Raw genomic sequence first — 25754 nt, 5'->3', positions numbered from 1 at the left:
ACGAGATTATTATGTTTCCAAATTCTTCACCTTTTCAGTATGGGAAAACTAGTTTTTTTGTTTGTTTGTTTGTTTTTTCCCCATAGCTGATAGAGATTCCTGTAAAATGTGGGTATGAAGAATGCTGTCACTCAAAAGGAAGCCAAACTACCTAGGATACATCCCATTCTGGAAGCTTTCTTATTCCTTCAAAATTTATAAATGAACATATAGTGCTCATGGCTTTGTTAGATATACTTGAAAGGAATTGAAAGATATAATTTAGCTACAGTTGGGAATAACAGTTTAGTGTCTTCAGAATACTTACAACAAGTATTACGGTATTTTATACACTCTAAGATGCCATCATTAGAAAGCCAATGTGATTTTATGTAGCACTACAAAAGAACAGTGCTGCTAATGAAACTGTAACTCCCATCTGACTAGAGAGATGTTAAACTGTGAAAAAGATGTGCCTCTTGGAATTGATGCAATGGAATAGCATTTCCTCGTTCATGCAACTATTTAGACAAAAAATAATTTCATAGGCTGGTAGCAGTCAATACTCGGGTAAGATTTATGATCAAGTATAAATCCAGAAGGGCAAATACACGAATTTTGAGTCGCAGTCTAAGCTAGTTGTACGTAAGCCAGCTTCGTTCTCTCTCCCCCTCTCCTCTTCTCCTCTCCACTCTGCCCTCCCCAGAGACAGGGCGGCATTAGACCCACCTCCATGCCTACAGGGCAGTAGAGTCAAACAATGCTGCTTCCTCACCAGAAATTTCTTTTCATCTTACATTATAAAAGGAAATAAGGTAATTTGTTTTTAAATGATTACTGTTCAAAAGGTTTATTGTTTTGGGAACAGTACAAATTTTTTAGTTTGTTAAATGTGCGAGGTTACTTTTGTTCCTTATATTTCTAGTAACAAGGGCAAGTAAAATGACAAATCTTAGAGAAAGAAAACCATCTGTTTTCTAGGGAAGAAGTTCTATGTGAGACTCTGCTATTTGTTTTTCTCCAACCACTAGAGCTTAGGAAAACCAAAGAACTGACAGCTTTGGACAGCCGTGCCTTCAACAAGTCTTGCCAGTGTCGTTTTTTAGGCATTAGAAGTGGGTTTGCTATCTTGCAGGTGTTTCAATACCACTGAGGCTATTTGTCCTTAAATTGTGTACAGAGCTTTTCTGGTGACCAGGAGGCAAGAATTACTGGAAACAGGAGCATTCCAGACACTATGCTTTTAAAGGACACACTGTAATTCTTGTTATGGGAGACTGTTCTCTTTTAAATCACTTAGAATATTACAAAGTTACTAACGACCCCCTCCCCCACTTCCTTTACTTATTTTTGATAAGATATCAGGAGAAATCTGTGTTTTAAACATTACATTTATGTCATCTCAGCTGCTTCTTTCCTGTGGACATTTCATAATACTTGTAAAGCTTAAAAACATAAAAAGCAAATTAAAAAAGAAGTTTCTTTTGTATTATTTGTGTTTGCTTTTGTGTGTGTGTTTGTGTTGTGTATGTGTGTAGAGATCCACGGAAATCCAAAATTAAATTATTTCAGGTCTTGTTGAAGATGAAGTCAGCCTACACTCACCCTCGGGGGCTAAGCCATGCCGGCACATTTGCAATGTGCTTTCTGATGAATGGCTGTTCACCAAGACAATGAAAACTTTCCTCGATGATGTTGCACATGGCAAGGCAGAGCACCTACAAATGCTTTCGGCAATAGAATTCGGAGAACTTGGAGGGTTCTGAGAACATGAGCTCTATGAAATGGAAACAAATTCTAGAGGTGCCATTTGTTTAACTATCTAGCTTTAACAATTTCCTCAAATATTTGAATCTTAGTAATCTCAGACAGAGTTCCAGTTTAAAATTTATTATCGTGGCTTAATTCTCCCACGTACCCCCTTACAAAATCCTCTTTTAAAATAAGGCTAGTTTTGAATTAGTAAGTAAAGAAAATATAGGACTACGTAAGATCACTCTTTGTTTTACTCTCATGATCATTTTCCCTTTCTTATCTGGACTTATCTGGAGTGAGAAGCTGAAGCTTTACATCTGAATGGAAAAAGGAAGAGTGTCTTCTTGTACTGAAGAAATCATTCTCCATGGAGCTTTGACTGAGGACCTTCCAATAAGTTGATTATCCAAGAAATCAATCAGGCTCTACTGTCATGACAACATAAACAAGACCAACTGGTGTTTTTAGTATAGTTGAATCAAAATTTTGTAATGGCATTTCTTTTTTTTTTTTTTTTTCGGTACGTGGGCCTCTCATTGTTGTGGCCTCTCCCGTTGTGGAGCACAGGCTCCGGGCGTGCAGGCTCAGCGGCCATGGCTCACGGGCCCAGCCGCTCCGTGGCATGTGGGATCTTCCCGGACTGGGGCACGAACCCGTGTCCCCTGCATCGGCAGGCGGACTCTCAACCACTGCGCCAGCAGGGAAGCCCTGTAATGGCATTTCTTAACCATCTGATTTAATTAGTTACATTAATAAAGCATGGAAAACTTGAGATTTCAAGGAGTGAAAGGAAAAAGATAAGCTTACTCAAAATTACAAAATTTTGATCCCACAAAAGTCTGGGCCACTTGAGAGAAGGAAAGTTTTTGTCCTTTTCTTGTTTTCCCTACCACCCCGCAGCGCTTTGAGCACCGAGTAATAAACGTATTATTTACAAACCTGTGAATGGAGTTAATAAATGGCCAACTTCTCCTTTAAAACTTCTTAACGGAGGCAGTTAATATTCATTCATTCTTTCCTTATCTTTCTCAGTGAAGGAAATGTAAGTACACACCTCTAACAGCCTCACCGATTTAGTGATTCTTTTTATCCATTCTCCACAGTGCAAATGAACTGTTTTATGCACAATGCTTTCCTAGATATCAGATTCTTCAAACAAGAATAGAAACATTGCCTAACTCAGATTATAGAGATATATCAAAATATGTTTATTCATGTGTTCCCTAGGAAGGATGGTGATAAGTGGGGCAAAACAAAGTTTTACATGCATAGGATGTTAAAAGATATATTTAATTATTTCTCTTACAGTTAAGAAACGGTTGTTGAGATATTATTTCTCATTCAAGTTTATCTATAAAGCCAGTAACACTCTGAAATCATCTCTTTTTTAAAGGATGAAAGTAAATACTTCAGTTGCCTGAACAACAATATTTGGGGAGTTCATTGCTTGTATAGCTTCTTGGTAATCTTGTAAATTTTTTTTATAACATTAAAAATGTATAAACATTTTCTATCTGATCAATATTTATCTTCCACGGCTTGGTTTTAAAACTGGAAAGCCAATGAGCAGTGTTATCTTCTTATTTTGAAGTGAATACATAATAAACAAAATGCAACATTTTTATATCTTAGGTAGGTTTTCCGGTACTTTTCCAACTCTCAAATTACACTATTGCCTAGTTTATGGCACAAACCTTTGTTTTCTTTTGTATACATCAATTAAGAGTTAGATAGAGGGTATTTAAATTCTATTCCATACTTGTTGGAATTTCTTTTTTAAAAAGAGATTTGTGCACGTAGAGCAGGTCTCTTAAAAGAAAAGGTATCTGGGAGACCTGGAAATCTTTGCTTACAGCCCTAGAATTTGGGGAATTGGGGCAGTTCTCAAGTTGTGGTAGCATGCCCTTGGAAAAGCATCATTAGTTCAACTTATTCTACAGAATGGACTACCTATGGAGTAATTTAATTAGTATCAATATTATCCTTCAGAGAAAAGCATAGCTTTGCAATCACTGTTGAAATTAAACCAAAGACTCCATTTATATGTATGCACCAAGTTGATGGAGTCTCTGATTTTGTGATTTTCAGAAACATTTGGTTTCTTTGTTAAGCCATACTGAGCCTGCTATTTAAACACCTGCCCCCTTTCCCTGCCATCTCCGAGCACCCATATCCACGGTGTACCCAAATCCTGGCTTTCCACTGCCTGAGATCTTAGTAGGTGGACCTACCATCTCTAACTCCTTCACAGCAATTGCTTCACTCCACTCCCCTGGACTTGATTCTCAGTGGCACAGGATAAGATAAACATACAACCGCATCAAAAGCAAATGTAAATTAAATTTTGTTTTGCAAATGTTTTGGCACAAGATTGTTAGACATACTTGTAAAGGATTGGAAGACATTATGTAGCTATAGTTGGGAATAAAAATTTAGTGTCTTCACAAACATTGCAAGTCTTATAATTATTCAACATCACCATCATAATAGTGAACCTTTCATAGTACTTTCTGAGTGCCAGGTCTGTTCTTAGCACTTTATATATGTTAATGCACAGATACCTCATTACAGCCAAATAAGCAGAACTCTTGTATCCCCATTTTACAGATACAGGAAAATGAGACATTTAGAAGTTAAATAACCTGCTCAAGATTATACAGACAGTAAGTGGTAGAACGGGGATGGGAACCCAGTACACTGAGCGCTCTCCTTACGGCAGACAATTACAGTTGCATGAAAGAGCTCTTGAAATTTCCTTTATGAAATACAATTTAAATGGCTCACTTATGAGCATTTTGCCCGTTCAGAACAACTAGAAGTAAAGAACTACAGCTGTTGACTAATAGCAAGTGACATCACAGTTGTTCATTCTGGCTGAAAATTAACATCAGCAGATTGTAAATATGGGCTGATAATGAATGTTCAACATTCTGAAATAATTTGAAGTTTGGTAGTTACATTTTTTTCACCCGATTCAAGCCACTAGAAAAATGTCATATTAATTAGATAATTGTTACAATAATTTAAATTTAACCCAAATCTTTCTAGAAGACTAAAACATACCAACTTCCGACTGATGCTTCATCAATTAATCCCATAGTCCCATGTTAATAATCCTATTAATGTTCAAGTTACTCTTTCAGCCCCACTGAAGGCCAAATGTAAGCCTGATTTGCACTTGCTGCCCTTAAGTATTAGGAAGGCTTTTTTAAACCATACCCTAGATAGAGAAAAATGTGTATGTAGTATTGACAAAATCTGAAATGTATTAAAAATAATGTAAAATCATTTGCTAGACTATTTTGTCTTCTTATATTTAAAAGATAATTTTATACTTCAAAATATTATGTATTTGAGAACTTTAAAAGTCAAAACTAAAATAACACTAGATATAAAGTCCCATAGTCTTAAAATGGAATAGAATTATGAAAGTTTTTCTGGGTAGAGACCCACCTATTTCCCAAAGCTCCACTTGTCCTCTCATAGATGGAATCTAATGCATCCCTATAAATTCTGAAGAAAGAGAATATTGACCAATTAAAATTATAGCCGATAATAATTCCATTGTTTGCTTTTCAAAGAAGTTAGTAGTAAAGATTATAATTTTTTTAGCCACTTGTAAAATTTGTTATTTCAGATTCTTTATTAAATTATTTCTTAGCTTGACCCTGAAACTATAGCATAGTTCCACGACAGGATAACAGATAGCTGGTAAACAGTATAAGCTCCTTTTGCAAACATTTTAGTATCGGCTCTGAAACACGGACAGAAAGAGCTGGAAGTTTCAGAGAATCTAGGATAAATATAAAGACAAAAAGAAAAGTGTAATCCTTTCTGGTAGAAACCTATTTTCCTCATTATTTTGGGTCCACATTTGCATCTCTGATTGTCCAACTACATGTGGAGAGATGCAGAGAGCACTGCTTCTTGTTTCACTCTCTGTGCACTCCACCCCTCTCTGGGTAACTGTGGTAACAGGTCATAGGTACATACACGAAGTGCATGGCTAGCAGCCACAAATAGCTTCTTTTGTCATATGCTGAAGAGGATATTAGAAAGATGAGGTTCAGTAACTGGGGCAAGCTCTCGGGGCCGGGATGGGGTTGGACGCTGGGGCGCTGTCATGAAAGGACCCACATACACGCGATGTGCATCAGACCTCAGTGACATTCATTTCCAAGCTGTTAGGTTACCAAGGAAGGAGCCTTACCCGGGCCTTCTGCTCCATTTCTAGCATTAATCTTTCATGTTGCTCAGCTATGGCCAGTGTCGCAGAATGGACCTTCTGATAGATCATTTCTCCTTCCCTTGTTTGAAAAGTGAATAGTCCTTCTCCTGTGTCACACATTCTGTGAGGATAGAGATAGGGAAAGAGATGGGTCTTCATGTGTTCAAGTGCGTAACAGTTCTCCATGTAAAAGGTGCCCTCACCCTGTCAACCCCTCCACCTTGATTTTCACAGGAGTGAGTGAAGCAGATTCATCCTTGACCAAACCAACCAACGAACCAACCAACCAACGCATCTTTAAATGGTGCATGAGAATGAAACTAAGGGTGAAAATCCATGCACATTTGGATTTTTAAAGATGAAGTGGTGACAACAGCATGAAGGAACAGACAAAAGTGCTGTCAGTTATTACAGTGCATGTCTTACCAATATTTAAAGAATAAAAGCAAATAGTTGTTTTCTTTAACAGCCTTCACTGATATCATAGCACTGTCTCCTATGACTTGATAGCTCTTGAAATGTTAAGAACTTAAGAAAAAATCTGCAAATTTATACTCATGTAGTAGGAACCAAGGAGAAGATTTGTTTGGTTTAAGGATTTGTATACATAGTTTGAAGCTTTTACTTAAACTGAGGAATCCTTACGTAAATCTCAGTATAGCCTAAGAAATAACATGGCAGAGAGGAGACTCCGTTTGGATGTGAGAATATTTGTCTGAACTTGGCCCTGCCACTTACCAGCAGTGTGACCTTAAGCAAGCTGACTAACTTGCCTGTACCTCCTTCGCACATCTCTAACAGGAAAAATAACAATACCCATCTCATCAGATACTTACGACAGTGAAGAGACTTGATACAATATTTATAGTGTTACTTAGCAGATATTAAGTGCTCAAAAATGCTAGTTATCATTATTTTCATCATAGAGAAACTATGGCACTAATCTCAATATCCACCATAAAGAAATGGTTGGCTTAAATATAATATTTTTATCTGATGGACTATTATACAACTGTTACTATGTCATTTCTGAGAGCATATAATAACATTAAAACATTTTTTTGGCTATTTTGCCACAGGGCTTGCAGGATCTCAGTTCCCTGACCAGAGACTGAACCTGGACCATGGCAGTGAAAGCCTGGAATTCTCACCACTAGGCCACCAGGGAACTCCCTAAATTTCCTATAATGTAAATTCAAGAGGAAAAGAAAATCAGAATACAAATTCCTTTTCAATTATTTAACTATAATTACCTTTTAAAACATAGTTTTTTTATTGGACTAAAGCCACTGACAATTTCTTAGGCAACAGGATTATGGTTAAGTTTTATTAATAACGACATTCTAAAATAAAACATATTTTGAGTTAATATTTTAAACCAGCTTTTAAAAATAATTGGAGGCCTTCAGAAAGACCCACTGAATATCAATATGATGTTCCCAATCAGAAACTGGACCTTAACTGGACTGCTGTGTTGTTGTTTTCAGGCTATAATGCCAAAAGATTTGTACAAAATGCTCATGAGGCCAAACTCTGTCTTCCAGCACCAAAAAGATTTTAGATTCTACCTTATGATTCTCCAAGTTTTAGTAGAAAAGAAGTGTCTCAAGAGGCTTCAGAAATTATAGAGGCTGTGACTGCCATCCCTCAGGGCTCCATAGAGCCAGCACTTAGCTTCTGTGAAAGAGATCTTAATAAAATTCACAAAGCGTGAAATGGAAAGTCTGAGGGAAAAACGAAGAGTTTTCACAAAGTGAAACAAATGAGCTTTCTTTGTTGATTCAGAGGGGGAAAGAACTCCAACAGCGGAAGCAGGCAAACCCTTGATGAGTGGTGAGCTCATCTTGTTTGAGGTTGAGTTTTGTTCACTGTTACCAGAAAAACACTGCTTATTAGCCTTCGGAAATGAGATAACGGAGACACAAATTGTTATTCCATACTCAGCCACTGAGTTGCAAAGGTCTAACACTTAGCACTTCCTGGGACTTAACTCTGCCCAGTGAAGGAGGCTGAAAACTTACAGTAGGGTTTTATTTCCAGCCTCTGAAATAAAAACTACTGCAAACTTCATCCATCGATCAAGAAACCAGGAATTAGAACATGCTAGTATAAAAAGCAAAGAACTTTTAGGTAGAAGGGGCTCTTTTTAAAACATAGGTACCTAAAGCCAAGCTGAAATCAAACTTCTTCAGTATAATTGGCTCAGATTTATGACTTTTGTCAGCAGTGTTGGAAGAAACAGTTCAGGTTTTTCCCAGTTATTGTTTAAAACGTGTTCTCTCGGGAGTGGTAAGGAACAGATATCAAGATCTTTTTCTTATACAGTTAAACAGTTTTGTGGTAGCAAGCCAGTATTAGAGAGGACAATTAAGAGGAGGGATGAGGGGCTTCCCTGGTGGCGCAGTGGTTGAGAGTCCGCCTGCCGATGCAGGGGACATGGGTTCGTGCCCCAGTCCGGGAAGATCCCACGTGCCGCGGAGCGGCTGGGCCCGTGAGCCATGGCCGCTGAGCCTGCGCGTCCGGAGCCTGTGCTCCGCAACGGGAGAGGCCACAACAGTGAGAGGCCCGCATACCGCACAAAAAAAAAAAAAAAAAAAAGGGGGAGGGATAAAATCATTCTGACAGCTATTGCCTCGCTCCTCGATCTGGTCCCCAGACCAGCAGCACCTGCATCGCTGGGTGCTGTCCAGAGTGCTGAAGCAGAACCTGCATTTGACAATAGGATTTGTACGCACGTTGTGGTTTGAGAAGTACTGGGCTATAGAACCCTTCCCACAGGTCACCATTTCATTCAAGGGAGTGGGAGATGATGCTTGGGACTCATAGGAGGACAAATTAGAAGCCATTTTTGTGCAGCTTAAGACTTTGACATAACAAACTGAAGGTTAGAATGGAAGAAATGTGACGAAAAGGACAAGAAAACCTCTGGAAGAATCCTTTCCTTAATGTGGAAAGAGCTAAGATAGAGGTGCTGGTTACACCTGAATATCCTAAGCCCTCACCACTAACATGCACATTCCTCAACTGCACTGACTTGAAGAATAAGTGAAAATATGCACAATGTATGTTTGTCCTGACTCCAAACTAGAATTTTATTGAAATGTATAGATAATTACAAATGATAGCTCTCTTTATACTTAACAGGGTATTTGCACAGAATTAATACTTCTTACCTAAAATAAAATGTTAAAGAGTAGAATCTCTAAGGTCCCTTTCAGCTTTAAGGAATAATCTGGGGCTTCATAAAAATTCTAAAAAGTAGGACTGACACACTTATTTCCAGGTTTTTTTTTCTTTTCTGACATTGTGATATAAGGGACATTATAATAGCATAGACTATAATAGTACAGTCAAAAGACTAAGGGTACAAATTTCAACAATCATGTTATGGCCTGTCATATTCATTTATCATATACTTATCTAGTACTATAAGCCAGGCACTGTCTTGAGCCTGGGGATGAAAAGGAGGGAACAATATACATGGCTCATTGCCTCTGAGGCTTTTTAAATGGTGGGGAAGATAAGCATTGTTCAGAAAATGACTCACTCACTGTGGTAAATGCTAGAAGGGAGAAGTACAGGGCCAAGAGGAAGGCCACGGAATGTTATTTCACCTATTTACTCCTCATGTACAAAATGGGGGTGACAAGACTTTGTCACAAGATTGTTTTTATTTTTCTTTTAATCAAATGAAATAATGTATGTGACAGTGGGCAGGAAAGGATTAATTCAGCAGGCCTGGGTTGCTCAAACTCTGCACATCCCGAAGAAAAGTCTGTTTTGGAGATGGTCCCTTGGAGGGTTTCTAGAATGCAACCTTGGAGTCTTTGCTATATTCAGTCTGATAAGAGTGTCTCTTGTGCCTGAGGCCTTGAGCCATGCTGTATTGATCTGACCAGGTAAGTTTATCCTAATAGGTGGTTCATCATGAATGCCTGTTTTGCTCTGGTGGTGGCTAAGGTCTGAGTGGCTGAGGTTGTTCCTGGACCCTGAGGACACTGCATGCCCATCTAGCTGACCCTCAACCAAAACCTCAGACACCAAGGATCGGGGAGCGGGGGCTTCCTTGGTTCACAACACCTCACGCTCACTGTCATGTATCATTGCTGTCCCCGTGTGACTGCACGGGAGGGGGATGTGGAGGCTCATGCCTGGTCCCTCCTTGTCTGCATCCTTGTGTCTTTTCCCTTTGCTGATTGTAACATGTACCTTTCACTCTAGTAAACCAGAACTGTGTGCATAATAGTTTTTTTCTGAACCTTGCGAGTCTTTCTAGGGAATCATTGAGCCTGAGGATAGTCCTGGAGTCTCCTCCACCCAAGACAGCCAGCAGGTGGTAGGTTGTTAATATATTTTGATGTAATAAGAATATTAAAAATCCTAGTCTTTTCCTTAAATGGCTCTTTTTCAAATTCCATTCCTCTAGGGATTTAAGAGGGCATGCTCTCTTTCTTTATCCCACCTCACCATTCCCTTCCAGAATCCCTTAAAATAACAGTACTGCCAGTCTCATCTCTACTATGTTCTAACAAGTAAGAAATAACTAGAGTTCCCTGTGAATGTCTGTATTCAGAGGAAACTAAACTCCAGTGAGGCACTCCATTATGTATGTGTCTCAAAGTTCCCTTCAAGGGAGAAATAATCCTAAAAGATGGTGCCACGGAGGCAATTTCACTTGAGAAGAAGCCCCTACCATGTAATCGTTAGACCACTGCCCACCTTTTCTTGTCCTTACGTCTCAAACTTAGCTCTTTATGAAGGAGTGGCATCAGAATTCCAGCCTTTCTTCCAAATGGCAAGCAAAAGAAATTTACCAAGTGAGAAGTTAAGGAAACAGTTTAAGAAGTGAAAATGGATACTTTAAAATAACTCTCTGGGGGTCTTTAGACATAATTTCGCTACAGATGAATTTGTAAACCTCTGGCAATTTTGTCCATCTTCGCAGCGTCTAAATTCACTCCTGCAGTGAGTTTTGCAGTTTTGTATGTATATTTTGTGACCAAATATTTATCCTCCATGCACTTAGAAACTTTAAACTCTCAGCAATGGTGTAAAGCAGGAGCACTTTCCTGAAAGCCCAGTGGTGTTTCTATTCATTATTTAAAACTTAATGTTTAATTATAGAAAGTAATGAAATTCTTAAAAGCACAGCTCTCCTGCAGAGCACTTAAACCCAATGAACAATTCTTCCCTGATGACAGTTTAATCTTTATTGTCACTTAACGACGCTAGCATTTTACTTTTTTTTTTTTAGCAGCTTTGAAAAGGCTGAAGTTTCTCTCTAAAGCTCTAGTGAGTCAGACGTTGATCCGTAGTAAAAAAATTACAAGCAAAATGGACAAACAGATGAAAGCAACAGCAAAGAAAGTCCAGAAACAGACCCAGTTCATACGGGAGTTCAATATGTGGTGAAAGTGTTGTCTCAAATCTGTGACGGAAAGCTGGACTAGTCAATTAACTGTGTTTGGACAATAGCCATCTGGTAAAATATTTGGATCCATGTTTCTACCTCCACTGATATAAATTCCAGAGAAAGCAAAAACAAAACCAAAAAAGACCAGAAGAAAGTAGGAAAGAATTCCTATATAAACTCAGAAAATGTAGGGGGTTTCAAGCTATGATCCAAGGCAAAAAGTGACAAAAGATTGATAAATCTACCTGTGAACAATTAAAAAAATAAGTAAGAAATCATAAGATAACAAATGGCAAATTCAAAACTAGGAAAAATATTTGAAACTCACAACACTGATAACTTCTGATACCTGTAAGTTAGGTATAATATCAGTATTTTTTTCATTGGGTTGTTTGATCATTAAATGGATTAATATATGTAAATTTTAAGTGTTTGTAACTTATTAATATGAAATAGTACTTCTATTATTATTACTACTACTACTACCCAAATAGTTAGATATCTAAAACATATTGCTAAACTAGTAAAAAACAAGGAGAATATAATGTATATAGTGTGCTAACAGTATTGTAAAAAATTATGCGGGGAAGAATTTATATACATCTTTGCTTATATGTACATTAAAGTCTGGAGGAATGCACAAGAAACTAGTAACCATGTTATTTGCTGGGGGGGGAAGTGAACGTGACAGATGGTCTATGAGTATGGGAGGGACACTTTTTGCTGATTCTTCTTTATGTAAACCATCAAATTAAATAAAGGAATGCTATGGATTTATTAATTGAATTTAATTCACTAAAGTTAAACCACATTAAAATTTGAAGTAAAGGTCTGAGGACCCTCACAGGGTTTTTGTGAAGATGTAGTGTTTATGATGTGCCCAGCTCAGTCTCTGTTCCTTAGCAAATAACAGGCTGCCCTCGGTATTCACGGGGGACTGGCTCCAGGGCTGGATAGCAGAATCCGGGGATGCTCAAGCCCCTCGTATAAAGTGATGTAGTACACTTGGCCCTCAGTGTCAGCGGTTCTGCATCTGCAGGTCAATGCTCAGTTGGTTAAATCTGTGGATGTGGAACCCACGGATACTGAGTGCCGACTGTACACTTTTACTGTTAAACTTACACAATACTGTACTGATGACTTAAGGGCCTCCCTTCCAGTTTAAACACACACACACACACATTATATATACATTTAATCTCTTTCCAGTGTAGCACAGGCACCTGATCTGATTTTCAAGGGACCAGGATTATGGAGAGTTCTGGTTTGCAAAGCGTTGAAACAATACCCACAGTAAACAGGAGAATGATAACAGCTAGCTTTCGGGGAGCACCTACTAGTGCCAGGCGTGGTGAGAACTGCCGTGTGTGCATTACCTCCCTGAGCTTCACAACACCCAACAAAGCTCTCACTGCTTCCATTTTACAGAAAACACCACGCTAAGGAGGCTAACAGATTTGCCCAAAGTCATTAAAATTGATGTGGTCGAGCTGTGATCTGAACATGTGATTTTGGAGCATAAGCTCATCATCACTAAGCCCAGTTGCATTCATTCAAGACAAGAAGCAGAAAAGCACACATAATTCTTTCATTATGAACATTTTTGCAATAGGGAAACAGGGCAAGGACAGGGCTCGGGATAAAATATTTTGAAAGCTCTCTCCTTCTTTGCTGCTGTTCCTTTTCTGTCAAATCAGGTTCCCAAGACACATACCTCAATGGCATATGTGCACCCTTAAAATACACATGAAGGTAAATCAATCAAAACTGTTGAATTGGACTCAGACATACCCTGGACTCCCAACTTTGAGTCAAGTCCTTTATAAGGAGGAAGATTTAGCAGAACATCTGCCATCCTCTCTGCCTCCTGACTGGACTACTGTATGTTCTTAAACATTTAATGCATATGGTGCCTGTTCTTGCTTATCTCACTGTTGGTACCTTAGGGCTACCATGCTGTCCCTCAAACAAGTTGAGAGACTCGATCCTACAAGGAGATCTTGATTTTAGTCCAGGCTCTGCTGCAAATTAGCTTGAAATGCCATTTTGATCCTTTATAAAATTGAGTTTCAATGAAAGAATTGATATAAATGATCTCTAATGTACAAATTTCTTCCAAAATTCTACAATTCCTCCACCTGTGTACTCAGTGATGAGTACAAATTATAATCACATTAATTAAAATATCTCCATCTTTACACATATTTTCCAAATTTTCGTATTATTCTATTCTATTTACTTTTTCTTACTGCCAAATGTTCTCTTTTGGTTTTTCACCTCAATGAAAAAGCCAGTTGAGTCTCCCTGAAGCAGTCTGAAGTTCTGGTTTTACTAAATCCTTGAGAAAATATACATATAAGATGTTCTTCTCCTTACCTTCCTTCCTGCCTCAAAAATTGAGAATTGAAAAATCCACCAGGTGAAGATGTAAATAAACCATAGGACTTCAGTTGCTATTTAATTACCTCAAAGCATGATCATAAATTATTAACATTCTCATTCTCATTATACTCTTACATTGTGTTTATGAAGGTTTAGTGGGAAAAAAAGCATTTTAAAAGGTTTACAGCTAATTTTATATGCATCCGGTGGCTTTATTGTAAAAATATTACATATTCCTTGAGGATTAGGAGTTTTAACATCTGTAACCCCCAAGTGTCAACCACAAAAAGCACCCGATGCACTCCAAAAATGTTTGTTGACCGAAATGACTTGAAAATTATCATTATGATGGCTTCCTGACAGGTAATGAAATTGTAGTTCTGGGTAGCAAAAAAAAATAAAATAAAATAAAATAAAATAAAATAATATATCAAAGAAAGAAATTTTCTTTGAAGAATGACCCCATAGTGTTAACACATTCTTCTGAAAGGAGTAGACCAAACAATCCAAAGGAAAACAGCTGATACGTTCTTATGTTCCCAGGTGATATACACTTGGTCTGTCTTAATATTGTTTGAGGGAGGCTGTGTGTATATCATATGAAACAACCAAACCTATTTTTGTAGGAAGAGCTAAAGACAAAACAAGTTAAGCAAAAGTTTAAATTCTGTCATTTAGAAATTATATTCCCTTTTTAAAGTGAATTTGCCAAGTTATGATTGGAAGATTTTTTAGCTTATCATGCAAGTTACTAATATTTAGACACTGAATTGCAAAAGAAGAGTTTTCCTTCTCTTACCATTTTGAGGGGAGCCTAAAAATGAGATAATTATATTCCCTTAGAGCAAAAGAGCATGTAATCAGGGTTTAAAATGACATTTCGCTCTCTTTTTGCTCTAAATCCAGTTAATTAAGGTAATTTTAAAATTATTTGAAAGATACTTTTGTTGTCTCAAGTGACTACAGAGGAAAGTGTTTAAATTATAGCCAAAATAGAAAAAAATTAAGACTATACTTGATTTTATGTTGGTTATATTGCCTTTTCTTCTTCGGTTATATTTATTCATTCATTGATTTTTTTGGACATCAGCCAATAATGCATCAGGCCCTGTATTAGCTTCTAGACTGTATTTAAAAAATAATTAAATAATAAACATTAACTCATGAATTGCATTTGCTCTCATTACCTGTCTATCTATCTACCCATCTTTCTATGTGTTTACTTTTTCAGTTAAAAACTCAGTAAGTGAGTAGATGGCTATATGAAATACATAACATAATTACACATTTTGAAGAACTGAACTGGTTATCCTTATTGTGTTAAAATTTTCTCTAGAGGTTTTAGGTTGACAGATCACTGATAGAGTATAACTTTTACTCTTTTACCGCCATTATCAAAACAAACCACCCGGTAAAATGGTACAAAACATATCATTCTAAGGTAGAATATTACATTCTTTGTAATACCAATCAGGGAGAATACTGATTGGTATTACAAAGGATGTGGGCATATGTGTCTACTACAGCTTTTTCACTTGTTTAGAAACAGAAATTAAAATGAATGCCATGGTAAAAAATGAATATACTTAAGTTTAAAAAGTTAAAGAATTTCAAATGCAATTACTTAGTATTTTTTTTATAATTTCAAACATCATTATTCCAGGTTAGTAAATTTTAAACCTTAATTTTTAAACTTCACTTAAATTTTAAATTGTTTTCTTTAAAAGTATCTGAATTGAACATATAGTGAACAGACAATTTGAATCACCTTCAAAGTAGAACCCACCTGCCAATGCAGGGGACACATGTTCGAGCCCTGGTCTGGGAAGATCCCACATGCCACAGAGCAACTAAGCCCATGTGCCACAACTACTGAGCCTGCACTCTAGAGCCCACGAGACACAGCTACTGAGACTGCGTGCCAAAACTACTGAAGCCCGCGTGCCTAGAGCACATGCTCTGCAACAAGAGAAGCCACCACAATGAGAAGCTCGCGCACCACAACGAAGAGTAGCCCCCGCTTGCCGAAACTAGAGAAAGACTGCGTGCAGCACCAAAGACCCAATGCAGCCAAAAAAAAAAAAAGAATGAAATGAAAAAAAAATCACATTAATTCAAAAATCTAGAGACGAAGGAGATACAAGTCATCATTCCTTAAAGGAGATGACTCCTGGGAATACATTCCTTTTAATGTTTGAACAGGTTTTCAGTCTCCACCTCTGATCCATCTTCACTTACAGTCTATGTCAAAGTCTCTAGATTCCTACACACATCAAGTCATGGAATGATGCAAATGACAAAAAGAAACACTGATATTGAAAGATGTAAAAAGATGTGAAATGGAAGTTGTATAAATGAAAAAACTTATTAGTAATCCTTTTCTTATCCATTTTTGAGTGTCAGTATTCCTGTTTTTAAAGTAAGAAGGTTTGGCTAAATGATTGTTAAGATCCCTTTCAAATACAGAAGCAGTTCATAACTAAGCTTACAGATCCATTTAAGTGGTTAGTTAGCTTTAAACTTCATCTATTTATGCTTGTATTTCAAAAGGCAGCCAGTGTCTTTAAAACATGATGTACTGTGTTTTGTTACCTTAGTCTTGCCTTGGGTACTTTTCCTTTTCCTTCTTAACAACTTCCAGGTAAGGGAAAAGAGAATGGAGTTAATCAAAGTCATCTTGCTGTCCAGGAGTTCATGAGACAGGGATGTGCAGAAGATCAGCATGAACATATAGCTCATATCAAGGTTCATTTACACCCATCTCAGATCCATTCGGTCTATCATTTATCGAGCTCTAATGTCACATGGTTGCTCTTGGAAATTCTCACTCAAACTCTCTGGCTTACATCCTGATATCACCTCTACAGTCAACAGCCCACTCTTTAAGGCAAGTATGATGGATAATTTTTTGTGTCGACTTGACCAGGCCATAGGTGCCTAGACATTTGGCTAAACATTATTATGGGTGTGTGTGTGAGGGTGTTTCTGGATGAGATTAACATTTGACTCGGTGGACTGAATAAAGCAGATTGCCTTCCCCAATGTGAGTGCACCTCATCCAATCCATTGGAGGCCTGAATAGCCCAAAAGGTGGGATGAGGGAGAATTTGCTGTCTGCCAAACTATTTTTGAGATGGGACATCAGTCTTCTCCTGCACTTGGACTGGAGTTTATGCCACCAGCTCTCCTAGGTCTCCAGCTGGCAACTGAAGTCTCCATTGTGAGGCTTCTCCTTCCCCATAATCCTGTGAGCCAATTCCTTATAATAACCCCCCTCTATCTATCTATCTATCTATCTATCTATCCATCTATCTATTTAAAAGTTCTGTTGCTCTGTGCCTCCAAAGAACCCTGAATAATGCAGGAGGCATATCTTGGCTTCTGGTCTCACCAGTCCTCCTGGAACCAGTGGAGATCTGCTATCCTGACTCTGGGAGTGACAGAGTAGTGAGCAGGATCCATACAGATGTTCTTGGTGTCACAAAAATCATGTGGTGGTTTAAAGATCAAAGAATGAAGAAAACAGATTTTGAAAGAGGAATTTCTATTTGCATTTTTGCTTCATTGTGGACATTGTTCTCTTTCTACTGAGATCCACAAAGACTCTGCATTCTGAGTCAGCTTATAGTGAGAAGGTAAGAAAAATACTGCCCACCAGACCCAAGGTACCATTTTGTCTTCTCCAAACGCAGCCCTAGACACGGCCAGACTTGGAGAGCAAGTGCAGGAGAAGATTACTAGTCTAACTGATAACTTTTTTTCCCCTTCTCTACTGAAAAAGCACTGTGGAGACTTTCTCTGTAATCTGCCCTGGGGAGTATTATTACAGCAAAAGAAATATGAAGCAAATACTTTGGTTCTGAAACTCAGAGTAAGATTTGAGCCCCTAGCTAGCAGGTTTTTATGAATGTTCAGAGTTAAGTGTAGATGACTAAATCAGAGTTTTGCTATAACTCAAGGCTAGAGAGAAATTGGGATGTGACTTACAAGATGACCCTGTTCCTTGGGGACCTGAGTGACGGTGGGAAAGAGAAGAGAAAAAGAGGTAGAGAAAGCAGTGGGTGAAGCTTGCATGTCCTGATGTCTCTTCCCTGAGTGGAAATTCTGGAGAAGGCAGGGATGTTAATAAATCGGTGTCTAGATAAGTGAGCCAAAGGCTACACTTTTGACTTCCCACAGCCTAAGCCTGGATGCAGGGCATCCAAAGTGTCCTGTGGAGGGGACTGGAGTTGAGAGGCTGTGAGTGCTCTGAGATTAAAGAGGATGTCTTTGATCAGGTTCCAGTGGAAAGTGCCAGCATATTTCCCCGAAAGGTGAAATGGGTACAGTTATACTTCAGCAAATGTCAGTGTGGGGCAGACCAGACCAGGTGGTGCTTGGAACTGAGCTTCCTTTACTGCATGAGGTCACATAAGACTGTTGAATGTCCAAACACCAAACTACACGCAACTGTGAAGAAGGAGGAGGAAGCCAGTGTATCACCACGAAGAGTCATCTGAAAATGACGATTCCAAATGGCAAGTTAAAGTTACCTCCTTCTCACTGGGAGGGGATTCATGAGGAATATTAGATAGGACATAAAGAATCTGCATTTTCTTTGCTCCAGTTGTGTTACATTCTTGAGCTGGTGATAGCTGTAAATGTTTGCAGTCGCAAGTCGTAACACCCTCACTCCCTTGTCTGTGAAAATTAATTGGCAAAGCTTTTCATTTGCTGTAATCTCACATTTATACAGTCAGGCCAGATGTATTGTCTCTCCATGAATTTGTGGGGAAAATACTTTTTCTGAGTTTCTTCCCACACTTCTTTGCAATTCCTCCACCACACTGTCCCTGGCCTCTACAATTACTTGAGAGGATGGAGAGAACTGGATGTATTTTATTTTGATTGGTATTAGTACTGAAGAAGCTCTTGTCATTGTCAGATAACCACAGAAAGAGCCAAAACCAAAAATATATTCTTAGATGTTGAGCATTGAGATGTGCTCGAACAAGCTCCAAAGACCCAGATTTCACTTCAGAAAAGAGTCCAACTAAAGAAGGGTCAGTAGGGCAGGCACATCCGAGCACTACAATCCTTTCTGCTGTGGCCATTCACATCGAGATTGGGAGAGTATGAATTAGTAAACTAGAAGTAGTCTCTCCAGCAACATTAATGCTTGGTAAGAAACTGGAGAAACGGTACGGGGCGAGAGAGAGCAGCAGCCGCAAACAGACAAAAAGTTAAAGAAGAAAACAGATGCTTGGGAAAGGTCAGCAGGTCAAATGGTGATAAAAATCCACAGGAGTGAGTGGAGATAGCAATTATTCAAGCAAGAGTTTCTTTCAGTGAACACGCTGGCTATATCCTGAGGACACAAAAGGTTCCAGGAGCCAGAAAGGAGGGAGTAAAGATCAGAAGAAGCTGAGGAAATAGCTTTAAAATGTAAGTATTATTTTCAGAGTTCCATCATCAGAGGATACTCGGGACGTATCTCTCCTTGCCCCTTCTGCCCACAGCCCCGGCTGAGGGCACTGACTGCATTTCCCTGATGAGTTAAGCTGCAGGTGGGTGAGACAATCAAATTCTCCCTGTTCAGTGACTTAAGTTAGTTACGAAACTCGGGGGTAATAACATCAGGGTTAGATGCTCAGTTGTGAAAGGAGGCTCGGGAAAAGGTGAACACATCTTGGCGGAGGTGTGGAGCCTCTTTCTGAGTGTTTAGCTCTGCTGCATTTGGTCTGATTCCGGGTATACTTTGTTCCACGTGTTTGGATTCCATAAGATTTTGGATAATGGGGGAGTGACTCCATATTTTAAACAAACATTCTAGGTGATACGTGTGCACATATAAGTTCGCAACTAGTGCTTTTAGAGCACGTCAGTATGGTTTCCTGCTCCACTGAATGTAGGCGAGAACTAAAGGGCCGCACAGAACCTTCTCACAGGACCAAATTCTCATTAGCTTCTTTATTCATTCAACAAACATTTATCTGTCAGTCACTGTATGCAAGGTACTTTGCCTGGCTCGGTAAGTGGCTGTGTAGAGCTGGGTGGTAATTTGGAAAAGGTAACCTGTGAATAATATTCTGACACTTTTTCTGAGTAATTTATATTCTATCTGCCACCTCCAGTTCACCATATCTCCATGCCTGGACCCAAATAAATTTCTTTCATGTTTCCAGAAATATCATCAATCATTAATTAAACATCTTCAAGAAAGCTGAGGGCCTGGTGGTAGGAACGAATTACTTATTTGCGTAACTGAGAAGTATTTATAGTAATAGAGTTATGGTTTTCTGAAGAGGGCAATTTCAAGTCTTTAGCAATGAAAACCATTGCAACATTGGTTTAACTAGCCAGAGGGCTGCCTGAAGATAATGGTTTCCTGGTGGGTCAGGAGGAGGAAAGGAACAGACACAAAAAATCCTAAGTAAACGATGATGCCATCTTAATATTCCTCATGATTCTGGCAAGAGCTGGTTAAGGTGCCTCATGCAGCTGACTGAACAACTGGACCCCTTCTAGGCTCTTCAGATTCTCCCCCAGAGGAGTGGCCCGGCAGAGACGGGAGAAGACAGAGGAGTTGGCTGCCAGCATCCTCTTTAGCCACCATCCCCGCTCAAGATGAAATACTGTGGAAATGTAAAGGAGGTGGGAGTTTACTGGAATCTTTTCCAGTGTTCTCAGCCCAGCACCAACTGTTGTAAAGAATGGAATGAAAATGCCACAAGGCAAAGTAGTTGAGAGAAATTTATTCTTCTACCCTTGAGCTCTAATGGGAATTCAAATGGTATACATTTTATCTTACTTTTCTTAATGGTCAAAGCCCTTGGCTGGTTACTGTAAATACCTATCATGGATCAAGCTCTATGTGCTCATTTGAAATGCTATCTTTGCAATGAACAAAAGATCATTTGCTGCTAAGTAATATCTATATGATTCCATTTTTCTTATCACATATAAGGATGTCACAGAATCTCAATTATATAACATTCTGTGTTGCTTTGTTGTCTACCATTCTAAATGCTTGAGCCATAGAGTTATCTTATGTTTATATAATTCATACTATTTTTTTCCATCTAGGGATTGATGACTGGCTCCAATTCCCAAGGATTGCTTGTCTTGCTATTTTCATTAGGATTTTCCACAGATTAAAGGTGAGAAGGAATTAGCAAGGTACCAAACAAGGGAGGATTGAAAGGCAAATCTCTGTTTCTTTTCAATTTGTGTTTATGTCAAAGGAAGCAGTCAAGGTTTTGGGATCAGGGTTAAGAGCCCGAGCAGCCCTGGGTTGCATGGGCAGCGGTGGATGGAAGCCACAGGGATAAGATGATGCCCTGGGCAGGCACCCAGAATCCTGGGGAAGCCCTGAGGATCCAAACAGCTCTGGCTCAGCTTGGAGGCCTTGGAAAAGTCACCTGACCGCTAAGTCTTCAGCTGCTTGTCTATAAGACCATTTGTCTTACATACCTTATAGGATTGCTATGAGGATCAAAATGTGAAAGCATCCTGAAAACTGTCAAGTACTACGAAATGAAGGATATTATTAGTGTGATTATGGGAGCTGGTTTGACCAGGGCACTCCTGCATCTGGAGAGCTCCAACCTCCTCCTTAGCGACGCCTTCTGGCTGCTTTTGAACATCACCCACCTCTGCTGCATCCCCCGATGACGCTGCTGCATTTTCTATGTTTGGAGATGGCATTTCCTGTTCTCAAACTGTGACCTGTAAGGCCTCTGGCAGGCCCAGTCGCGCCCTGGTGTGTACTCTGTCCAACTAGCAATTGCCCCTGTCGGAGAATTTGCCTGTGAAAAACGGCTTCCTCTGGTAAAGTGGCAGCTTTCCACGGGGGAAATCGGCCTTCTGCTTTCACCAGCACAGACAATGTTGGAGAAGGGAAGGAAAAACACTTTGTTATTTCATCAGCTCATGTAAAGGTCATTTTTCAACCTGTTTTTCCTGCAGTGGAAAGTGTTGATTATATAGCTCTAGTAACGTGGCCTTTTTGGAAATTCATTTTTGTTCTCAAGGGCTGTGCTGTCTTCCCTCTACACCGAGTTTCATTATATTTAGTGCAGTGTGTAAATGATGTAGTTAGAATTGAAGGCAAAATAACCCATTACTATACCTATTGTCAGCTTCCTGCATATTTAATAGAAATGCAGTATGTAACAATATGTATAGGTCATCAGGACTGGCATGATGGAAAGGCTTAGTTTCTATTGTAGATTTGGGTGACTATGTATTTTTCTCTGGGGTTCTATTTAAAATATGGCAATTTACCTTGGCATGAAGAGTAAGAAAACAATTTCTTTTAGTGAGAATAATTTCTTTAGGGTTTCTATGTTATTGTGGGGTTCATTTTGAGCCAGTTTTACAGGTAAATAGACCAATGATATATATTTCCTCAGGATACTATGTTGTCATTTTAGATTTCAGTGCTAAATATTTGTTATTAATATTTTAATTAACATAAATGTGATTGAATTTAAATTTTGAAATATCAAGTATTTTGCTCTTCATGCAAACACATGGCAAAGGAAATAATAATTTACCATTTAAATCTTCTAGTTGAAAAAAAAGCGTTCTGGATTCAGGCTCTATAGTGACAGATGTCTTCTCTGGATGTGCTAAAAAGGACTTATGTGACCTTGAAGGTATTGACTGTTCTCTACCTGTACCCTGATACCCATTCTCTATCTTTTTCTAACGTGTCTGTCTGGCATTGTGCCCTGGGAAGCTGACTTCTACAGGCTCAGGCTTACTTGCCTCCTGGTTTGGCCAGAGGAAGGTGTTGACAGAAGACAGTAGAGCTGGAAGGAGAACAGAGGTGTTTTTCCACCCTGTCCTTCCTGTCTCAACACTGTAGTTTTGACAGTGTTCCTTCTTCCAAGGATCTAAGCTCTTTCTGGGCTCTGGCTTCCTTGCTCCTTCAGACCTGGGGTAGGGACAAGCTTCTCTGTTACTAGTCTCGGGGTGCTCCACCACCCCGTGTTTGTTCCCTAATCATACCCTCACCTTTTAAAATAATTCCTACACTGGATTCTTCTCAAACCCTTTGAGTAGGTCATTTCTTTATTGCTGGGTCTAAACTTAATTTATAACAAGTTTCTTCATCTCTCTGAGTCTGTTCTCTCATATATAAAGGAAGGAAAAGAATACTTATCCAGTACATCTCAGAAGACTGTTATGATGAGCAGGAATAAGGATGGAGATAATAATAGTGATAATAATAATACCTGGCCTGCATTATGTATCTACTGCAAAGCTCACCCTCTACCCATGATACTATTTCCTGTGGAATGGAAAAACGGCCACAAACTACTTCCCATCCTGTGTATATGCCTTTGCCATGTGCCGTTAATACTCTTCGCGTCAAAGGTGGCATTTTCATGCATCCTCTGATTCTCTGCCAGCCTGTGGCTTGCCTTGGCCACTGGTAAAATGAGATGCCATCAGCAGCAGACAAAGGGCTTGTGCTTCCTTGCTTGCTGCTTTGGAACCTTGCCATTGTGTGAACAAGACCAGGAAGCCTGCTGGATAACAAGAGACACATGTCCCCATCATGCTCATCTGGTCACTGATCCCCTAGACTGGTAGGAGACACCTTATTAGGTCATCCAGTCTCCGGCCAAGCTGCTACCTGACTGCAGGAGAATGTGCAAGCCCAGCCACGATCAGCGGGCCTGGACCAATTGAGCACATCGATGACCTACAGACTCATGGACATAAATGGCTGTTGTTTACCATTAGATTTAGGTGAGTTGTTACACAGCAACGGCAGCTGATAGAACCATTCTTTGCAAATAAGAAAAATATGGCAGTTATTTAAAAATATTATGTTATATAAATGAGTGATTTGTATCATACATTATTATAATCAATATGTTATGATGGCAGAAAAAAAGGTGCTCCAAGAAGGTTTTGGGATGCTGTGCTTTTTTGAGTCTCTACAGCAGCAGACCAGAGCACAATGCAGGCGCACTGGAAGTTAAGCAGAGGGAAACTGTTTATCATCTGAGTTTCCAAAGGCATGCTGGCCATGAGTGTCAACAGATGATGTTGCATATTAGTTAGAATTAGAAATTTAAAAAAAATTATATGATAAAAACCAAAAAAGAGAGAATTAGATGGCAGAAAAGAAGTAAGTTTTGTGGACTAGAGTCTTAGGAGAGAGAGAGCACAGGATTCAAACACACCAGAGCCTTGGCTTAGAAGACGTCTCATGCTGGGTCAAAGAGTGTATCTGGATGGAAGCTAATGCCATAAGATCTTGTGTTTGGGACAGGAGGGTTAGCCTCAGCTCAAACAGAATATGACAACAGAGGTTATCCAGATACTCTTCTATCCTGAGGCATGACTGCCTGGAGAGGACACCCTCAACTGTGTGCAGCCCTTAAGGATCCTTCAGAAAACTGCAGTAATGACTATGCAGAGAAGTTCAAGAATTGCATTTTTTAAAAAATGAATGCTTGGTACATTCAAAATATCATGCTTGTCCAGTCTGTGCCAAGTCAGAGAAGGACCAAGGAGAAGGGCATTCTGGGGAGAAGACATGGTACTTGTCTCTAAAGCTGGGTCACCAGTGTTCTCTGAGCTTTAGATCAAAAGCTGAGACATGAGGCTGACATTGGTGCTGATGCCTCTACATCAAGGAGGAGTTGCTAGGCTTTTTGAGGGTACTCATTTGAAGATAAGAATAATAACTTACTTGGATCACACCCTCTCATAAATATGGACTGAGAGTTCAAAGGTGTAAGTGTGACTAATGTCCCTAAAGAACATATTAAGAGTAGCACAGCTTTCAACAGTGACCCAGAGTGACACAGACCCAAACCTATGATTTCATTGTATTATGTGGAATTAAATTAAGATCTCCACTGAAAAGAGGTATAAAACAACACCATCTCTTTTTTGAGGGAGATTTTCATTTCCCCCGAGTTACCATAATATTCCAAATCCATAGGTACCCTTGAACTGACCATTTTTATTCAAAAAATTCTCTCATAGTTTAAGCCTCTTTGTATAAAGACAGATCAAACATGTTTTCCAACATATCCATAGCTCACACTATAGAGAATAAACTTTCAATGATCCTTTGACTTTATTCTATTTAAAAAGACAACACTGTTTACATTACACACACACACACACACACACACACACACACACACACATATATATATATATATATATATATATATATATATATATATATATTTTGTGATACGTGGGCCTCTCACTGTTGTGGCCTCTCCCGTTGTAGAGCACAGGCTCCGGACACACAGGCTCAGCGGCCATGGCTCATGGGCCCAGCTGCTCCGCGGCATGTGGGATCTTCCCAGACCGGGGCACGAACCCGTGTCCCCTGCATCGGCAGGCAGACTCTCAACCACTGCGCCACCAGGAAAGCCCCCACCTGATTATTTTTTACTGTGCAATAGACTTTTTAGTGAAATTGTCTGAGGCTTAAAATGCATATTATTTTCCTCCGGAGATAATTTGTGTTTGCCTTCTCCAAGATCCTGCCTTTGTAAATTCTGCACTTTGAATTAGAATTGCTGACAGACTGACTCCGTAGATGAAGGACATCTTAATGAATTACAGCATCAAAACTTGTAATGAAAGCTGTAACAGAAGGAGTCTGCTGTACCAGGAGAGTGCTGGAAGGCTTGGGCCACAATGACCATTGAAGGAGTTACCTGTAGAGAGGTGTGGGGAAGGGAAAATACATGCTGCACGGAAACTGCCTGTTTTCCTCAGCTTTCAGACAGCTGCTATGTGCTCTCACTCCAGGGGTACTTACTCTTTCTCTCTCTTCATATAGATATCTATTTATCTATCTATATATCTATCTATCAAGAGATCATTCAGAAGTATAATTATAGCACTATAACTTCTTGCAAAGCCAGTAGCTATTATGATGCTTAATAATTAAATCAGGTTATAACGTATATATAAATACCATCAATACAAGTCTTGTGTTTGCTAAATCATGGTTCCACACTTATACTT

At 39.1% G+C, this 25754-nt stretch overlaps 1 protein-coding gene across 2 annotated transcripts in view; it reads right to left on the bottom strand.

Annotated features, from left to right (window-relative positions):
- DOK6 (docking protein 6) overlaps positions 1 to 25754 on the bottom strand; it is a 417331-nt gene that overhangs the window by 86765 nt on the left and 304812 nt on the right. For both annotated transcript variants that reach the window (XM_081252874.1, XM_081252873.1), the window contains exon 6: positions 5945 to 6083. In XM_081252874.1, the coding sequence (XP_081109000.1) occupies positions 5945 to 6083 (139 nt within the window). The remainder of the gene's footprint in view (positions 1 to 5944; positions 6084 to 25754) is intronic.

The sequence above is a fragment of the Mesoplodon bidens genome (genome assembly GCF_964165515.1).
Source record: "Mesoplodon bidens genome assembly, chromosome: 13".
In the NCBI taxonomy this organism is placed as follows: domain Eukaryota; kingdom Metazoa; phylum Chordata; class Mammalia; order Artiodactyla; family Ziphiidae; genus Mesoplodon; species Mesoplodon bidens.
This window is presented reverse-complemented; position numbering and strand designations above follow the sequence as displayed.